General features: G+C 48.8%; 1 protein-coding gene across 2 annotated transcripts in view; it reads left to right on the forward strand.

Moving 5' to 3' along the window:
* The window catches only part of slit1b (slit homolog 1b (Drosophila)), a 37,918-nt gene extending 33,348 nt beyond the window's left edge, over window positions 1–4,570 (forward strand). For both annotated transcript variants that reach the window (XM_068595633.1, XM_068595632.1), the window contains 3 exons: window positions 465–601; window positions 673–884; window positions 1,325–4,570. In XM_068595633.1, coding sequence (XP_068451734.1) covers window positions 465–601; window positions 673–884; window positions 1,325–1,584 — 609 coding nt within the window. In that variant the 3' untranslated portion in view covers window positions 1,585–4,570. The remainder of the gene's footprint in view (window positions 1–464; window positions 602–672; window positions 885–1,324) is intronic.
* The last annotated feature ends 3,101 nt before the right edge of the window (window positions 4,571–7,671 follow it).

A 7,671-nucleotide genomic window follows, 5' to 3' on the forward strand; every position in this document is an offset into this window, starting at 1 on the left:
ATGACGTGCACGACCCGGGCGACGCAATAAGCTATTATCAAAAGTGATTAGCTTTGAGCGCAAAGACGTTAGCTGTGTGCGCAAAGACGTTAGTGTTGAGCCTAAAGACGTTAGCTTTGAGCGCAAAGACGTTAGCTTTGAGCGCAAAGACGTTAGCTTTGAGCGCAAAGACGTTAGCTTTGAGCGCAAAGACGTTAGCTTTGAGCGCAAAGACGTTAGCTTTGAGTGCAAAGACATTAGCTTAGAATTGTAAAATAGTAAATATATATATATTTTTTATAGAAATGGTTCAAACTGTGACATCGTACATTGCTATAATCCCCCAAAAACGTTTTAGTCAATGTTTTATACGTTAAAAAAAGTGAGGCAGAAGCTTCATAACGTTGAATGTATTTTTCCAGTTATTCAGAATCAAACATTTGTGATATTTGATCAAAAATGGCCGACGCGTTGTCCCCCCACAGGGTCCCCTGTGTCTCTGCCAGTTGGGCTGGGCGGGACAACACTGTGACCAGCCAATAGCTGCGGGCCTGACGGGAGCGGACGCCGCCGCCGCCGCCGCCGCCGCCGCCGCCGCCGCCGACCCGTGCGCCGGCAGCAAGTGAGTGTTGTGGTTCGTCAACTTTTCCCCCCGTTGGTTCTTCTCTTCACGCCGGGTCTCCTCCCCGCCAGGTGTGCGCGGGGCGTGTGCGTGGCGCTGGACGCGCAGACGTACCGCTGCGACTGCGCGGAGGGATACCGCGGCGCGCTGTGCAACCTGCAGGGGGAGCCGGCGGGCTCGTGCCAGCCGGGGGGTCGATGTCTGCACGGCGAGTGTCAGGAGGAGGAGGACGGACGGCGCTGCGTCTGTGAGCCGGGATACACCGGAGAGAGCTGCGACATAGGTGAGGGGAGGAGGGAGGGGGGGGGGAGTATTATGGTCTGTTTGACTCTAACAGACCATAATGTACTAAATGAACATCATGCTGTATAGAAGAAGACTAGAAACTAGAGATTGAGACATAAACTCATGTTTACTGAGGGAATACATCAAGAGAGAAGTAGAGTCACTTATATAGACTTCTATACAACCAGAGGAGTCGCCCGTGGTGGTCAGGAGAGAGAATGCAGCTTTAACACATGAAGCATAGACTTCTATACAACCAGAGGAGTCGCCCGTGGTGGTCAGGAGAGAGAATGCAGCTTTAACACATGAAGCATAGACTTCTATACAACCAGAGGAGTCGCCCCCTGGTGGTTAGGAGAAAGAATGCAGCTTTAACACATGAAGCATAGACTTCTATACAACCAGAGGAGTCTGTAAAAAACCTCCTCCTGTCCACAGAGTCCCCGTGTCGAGGCGAGCCGGTGAGAGACTTCCACCGCCTGCAGCACGGGTCCGTCCTCTGCCAGACGTCGAAGCCCTTCTCCTGGGTGGATTGTCGGGGTCGCTGCCCGCCGGGAGTCGAGCCGGCGGCCGCCGCCTCCTGCTGCGCTCCTCTGAGAGTCCGGCGCCGGCGGCTCTCCTTCGAATGCGACGACGGGACCTCGTTCACGCAGGACGTGGAGAAGCCTGTGGAGTGTGGCTGCAAGGAGTGTGTGTAGTGCCAGGGATGTGCGGTGCGCGCGAACACACACACACACACACACACACACACCGAGAGAGGTACACACACTGAAGGGATTCGCTCACTCAGAAACAAACATTTCGCCGTTTGTTTGGAAACACAAGACAGTTCTTCCCTCTGGAAACTTGGAGTCAATGAAGCTGACCTCTTCCTCCTCCTCCTCTTCCTCCTCCTCCTCTTTCTCCTCCACCTCCTCCTCCTGCTGCAGGAGGACCTTCGCTCTAACGACCCGCCGCTCATGTTTCTGTGTTTTTTCCTTGCTGCTCTTCATCCCTCACAGTGAGGTGAGCTCATTGAAAAGAAAACATATATATTGGAACGTACCAATTCAAGCCGGGGGGGGGACTCGTTTTGTAATATATTATCATGAAAATCTTCACTGGCGTTTCTACCGCAGCAGCACTGAGGTCTGTCAGTTTGACGAGAGAGGAAGAAGCTTCACTTTTAACGTTCGGTTTGCTGCAAAAACACATTTGAACGGTCTCGACCTGCTGATCTCACAGGAACCAGATCTCCAGCTTTTAAGAGAGACGAAGCTCCGCCCCCTTCCGGTGTGTCGTTTTTAAAAAATACATTAAAATAATCTGGTTTGAATTGTGCACAATTGACGACGCTTCACTTTCTTACATTTCTGCATTTGTACGACAACATGAGACTTTCTTGACGTCCAGAATCATCATTCAGTTTTTCTAAATTCGGGTCCTGCGGCGTTCCTCCTGAAGGAGGCGTGGCTTCGTGTCCCTTCGGGTTTTGTGGACGATCGGAACTTTTGAGACTAAACTGACAAATCGGTCGTCCTCCTCACAGCAGCCGGAAGCTTTTTAGATATTAATATTAATAATAATAAGCACTGAGGTCTCTGGTCTCGTAGTCAGGAGCTTTGGTTTCCTCGAGCTCACGGTGCCGGACACAACAATGGCCGTCGACCCAACACAACACTGTGTGAATACAATTTAGGCGCTAACTTAATGTTCGATTTTAAAGTCAAGACGCGCGACGGAAGCTTTAAATTGTAGAAAAAAATGAACCCTCCCGCCGCTGAGTCGCAGTCCGAATGTAAATATTAAACTCACCCCGTCGCCGGGCGCAAAGCTGGAGGTCAAAAGGTCACCGGGTTTACTCGGGACCGCAGAAAAGAGGGCGGGGTCACGACACGTTCCCATAGCTCACCAGACGCCCTTCACTCCCAGTTCAGACTGGTGGGGGGAGGGAGGGGGGAGGGGTGTGTGTGTTTGTGTGTTTAGCACTTCTATCCTTGTGAGGACCAGTTTGCAGCCCTTGAGAATAAGATTTTTTTTTTTTATTCGTTTTTTGTCTACTAAAAAAAAAAAGGGAGCAGAAATGTCAATAAAAGACTTGATGGATTCTTGATTTAACTTTTGTTGCTGATATAATACAAGTATATATTCTCAGAGTAAAGTGTATCAGATATTAAAAGATTTAAAATAATACGTCCTGGGATGTGCTGCGACACATCGTGGTCCTCACAAGTCCAGAAGTCCAGAGTTGTGTGTGTGTGTGTGTGTGTGTCCCGATAATGAGCGTCGTTATACGGCGACGCGGCGGCGTGTTTGTCGGGATCAAACGCTTCCTCTCCGAGTCGCATCGCAGGAAAATGTAGCTTTTTATATACGAGGAAATGTTATTTATATGGATGTGAAACTAAAATAATGATTAAAAATAGTGTGACATTTCGTTTTAACATGTTTGAAATGTTGTTTTTTAACCTTTTGAGTTAAATTTTCCATAAAAGTCGACGATTTGTTTCATGAGATTCAAACTAACTTGCTTTTTGTTATGATTGTTTGTATTATTTGTGTTATAACTTATGTCTACACACAGTAACAGCCTAACAGATTGTAATATATATTATAAGCTTATAATGCATTTGGTTTGGTCATAGTATTTTTATATATGTTGAAGAGGACGTCGTCACTGTTTCATCTGTAGAGAAATATTTGTTTTCAGTTGCCAAAAAAAACAAAAAAACATGGCGTCATTGATGTGATTTTTCACAAACAAAAAAGAGGAAAAAAAAAAAATCTGATAGTGTTTTGGTTTGACAACAATTAGTGTTTCTTTTTCCTATTTATTTAAATAAAAGAGCTGTTTCTCCTCCATTGATTTCTTTTATTCCTCTTCAACCTTGACACTGGCTCTGGTTTCCTCCTCTTCCTCCTCATCCTCGTCGTTGTTGTTGTTGTTGTTGCCCTGACCTTTGACCTCCGTGTGTCACGGCTGTCTGGCGCTCAGGATGAGAGAGAGAGGGAGGGCGAGAGGGAGAGAGAGAGAGAGGGAGAGAATTGGGAAAAGGGCGACTAAAAAGAGGAGAGGACGCGAGGCCTGAAGTGAGAAGGTAGCAGGAGGCAGGAAAAGATGGAGGACGAAGTGAGGGATGATGGAGGAGAGAGGAAGAGGGATATCCAGCACTCTGAGACCGAAGCCGTTTAATGAAACCGTGATTTATGCGTCCCCTCGTAACCATAAAACATAATATATACCCCCATCGGCTTTGACACTCCCTCCTCCCCCCACACACACACACACACACACCCTTCCTCTCCTGCTGCATCTCCCACCTCCACCTCTGCAACCCCCCCTCCAACCTTTTTACGTCGCCATCTTTCCCCCTTCCCCCTCCTCTTTAAAGGAGGATAAAATCATAGCGGCGGCACCTTCCCAACCCCCCAATTTCAATAAAGCCTCCACATCCTCCCACACGGACGATCCGCCGCACACAAAGGACTCGAACGCCCGGGCTTGATTGTCAGCCGGCTGAACGCGGACGATTGATCATCCGCAGGATAACCGAGGTGTTTGCCTCCAAATATAAACAATACGTCCAATTTGGTGAAGGAAACAGAAAGAGGAAACAATCAGACCGGAGTCTGAACTGAAATATTGACAATTTATTCCGTGAACAGAAGAATTTCTGTTGAGGAGAAAAGAGGAGAGGTGTTTGATCTCAGAGGGGAAATTGGTTCATTAAAAGCAAAAGTGGGAAAACAAACACGTCTCGCTAATAAAGTGTCTCTACTTTGTTTGTTCTGACGAACGGCAATGAAACCGTTTACGTATGGAAATGACAACGAATTGCACATATTGATACGTAAACATATGTGTGGCTAAAACTCACACATGACGACTGCGAGCGACCCAAAGAGACGACAAACGACCAAAAGGACAAGACATGAAGAAAGACATGTGGAACGTCTAAAAATACATAAAACACGTCTTCATGGAGATGTAAAATGACCCCAAAGAGACCCAAAAATGATAATAAACCCCAAAAACTACTAAAAGTAGATGCAATACATCCACAAGGAGACCCAACATTACTGGTAAGAGACAAATATGATGAGAGAGAGATGCAAAAACTACAAGCTCACAAAATAACTACCAACATATTGCCTGTAAATAGATCAAAACGGCTACAAAGAGCCCCAAAATAACCAAAAAACATATGGAAACCGTCCACATGGAGACCCCCATGAGTCCATGTAAAACACTAAAGTAAAGATGCAAAACATCCACAAAGAGACTGACAAAAACCACCAGGAGACCACGAATCACCAGAAATACATGCAATACCACCAAAGACCCCGTTCATGATGTTGAGACTCCTCTCATGTTGGGGCTCTTCATGTTGGGGCTCCTCATGTTGGGGCTCCTCTCATGTTGGGGCTCTTCATGTTGGGGCTCCTCATGTTGGGGCTCCTCTCATGTTGGGGCTCCTCATGTTGGGGCTCCTCATGTTGGGGCTCCTCTCATGTTGGGGCTCTTCATGTTGGGGCTCCTCTCATGTTGGGGCTCTTCATGTTGGGGCTCCTCATGTTGGGGCTCCTCTCATGTTGGGGCTCCTCATGTTGGGGCTCCTCTCATGTTGGGGCTCCTCATGTTGGGGCTCCTCTCATGTTGGGGCTCCTCTCATGTTGGGGCTCTTCATGTTGGGGCTCCTCTCATGTTGGGGCTCTTCATGTTGGGGCTCCTCATGTTGGGGCTCCTCTCATGTTGGGGCTCCTCATGTTGGGGCTCCTCATGTTGGGGCTCCTCTCATGTTGGGGCTCTTCATGTTGGGGCTCCTCTCATGTTGGGGCTCTTCATGTTGGGGCTCCTCTCATGGTGGGGCTCCTCTCATGTTGGGGCTCCTCTCATGTTGGGGCTCTTCATGTTGGGGCTCCTCTCATGTTGGGGCTCTTCATGTTGGGGCTCCTCTCATGGTGGGGCTCCTCTCATGTTGGGGCTCCTCTCATGTTGGGGCTCCTCATGTTGGGGCTCCTCATGTTGGGGCTCCTCTCATGTTGGGGCTCTTCATGTTGGGGCTCCTCTCATGGTGGGGCTCCTCTCATGTTGGGGCTCCTCTCATGTTGGGGCTCTTCATGTTGGGGCTCCTCTCATGTCGGGGCTCCTCTCATGTTGGGGCTCTTCATGTTGGGGCTCTTCATGTTGGGGCTCCTCTCATGTTGGGGCTCCTCTCATGGTGGGGCTCCTCTCATGTTGGGGCTCCTCTCATGTTGGGGCTCCTCATGTTGGGGCTCCTCTCATGTTGGGGCTCCTCTCATGTTGGGCTCCTCATGTTGGGGCTCCTCATGTTGGGGCTCCTCTCATGTTGGGGCTCCTCTCATGTTGGGGCTCCTCTCATGTTGGGCTCCTCATGTTGGGGCTCCTCATGTTGGGGCTCCTCTCATGTTGGGGCTCCTCTCATGTTGGGGCTCCTCTCATGTTGGGGCTCCTCATGTTGGGGCTCCTCTCATGTTGGGGCTCCTCATGTTGGGCTCCTCTCATGTTGGGGCTCCTCATGTTGGGGCTCCTCTCACGTCTCATTCAGCTCTCCATCTCTAGTGTGTCGATGCCGCCTGCCGGCAGCAGAGGGCAGCAGGTTTCACACACCTGCAGAGGACGGGGCCCACCTGAGACACACACATACACACACACACACACACACACACACACACACACACACACACACACACACACACACACACACACACACACACACACACTGCACTATTATTGATTCATCCTGCTCTCTTCTTACGCTTACGCTTTCATTTTTTTCTCTCTGCTTGTTTTTTGTTTTTTCCTCCTTGTTTCCTCTCCTCGTCCATCCTTCTCTTCCTCCTCTTGTTTCCTCTCCTCATCCATCCTTCTCTTCCTCCTCTTGTTTCCTCTCCTCATCCATCCTTCTCTTCCTCCTCTCCACCACGAAACGAGCCCCCCCTCCCCCCCACACTCCTCCCTCCCTTCTTTAATCATCTCCTCGCTCTCCTTTGTTTATTCTCTTTTTCTTACAGTAATATTTCATTAGTGTTTTTTCTGGATTGGATTTGGTTCCGAGTGATCTGATTGGTTTAAAGCGTTAAATCTTTCTCAATATTTAAACTTGCACACGACTCCCTGAGTCACTTTTTATTCACGATTAATCGACGGGAGCAAAAAGGATCAAACGAAGAAGAAAAACAAACGCAACGTTTTTATTGCAACACGGTCATCTTTAAGTCTACGGATCCTTTTTATTTTCTATTTCTCACTCTTCTTCCCTCTTCTCCTCTTTTTCCTCCCCATGTTCTCCTCTCCTTCCTCCTCCTCTCACCACCTTTTCTCTCTCCCATCTTCTCCACCTCTTTTTTCCTCCCCCATCCACACTCCTCATGTCCTCCTCTCCTTTCTTCTCCTCTCCATCCCCCTTCCTTCACTTCTCTTTGTCATCCCCTCTCTTCTTCCTGTGCCCTCTTCTTCTTCTTCTTCTTCTTTGTTCAATCCCCTCTTCTTCTACTCCTTTTCCTCCCCCATCCACACACACAAACACACTTTCTCCTCCTCCTCCTCCTCCTCCTGTGCAGGTCTTTCTTGCCGTAGAGCAGATGTCCTTTTATTGATATGATCATGGTTAGTGGTCTCTGGGTGCTCATTGGCTCCACTGTGCAACCCTCTGCAGGCTGCAGCCGGAGGCCCGAAACACACACACACACACACACACACACACACACACACACACACACACACACACACACCCTGCGGCTACAGTGAGTATGGTGAGGAAACTAGGAAAGAAAGAGAAGAA

The sequence above is a fragment of the Clinocottus analis genome, unplaced genomic scaffold (genome assembly GCF_023055335.1).
Source record: "Clinocottus analis isolate CAN_PGR_092001 unplaced genomic scaffold, fCliAna1.0.p SCAF_31, whole genome shotgun sequence".
Lineage (NCBI taxonomy): Eukaryota > Metazoa > Chordata > Actinopteri > Perciformes > Cottidae > Clinocottus > Clinocottus analis.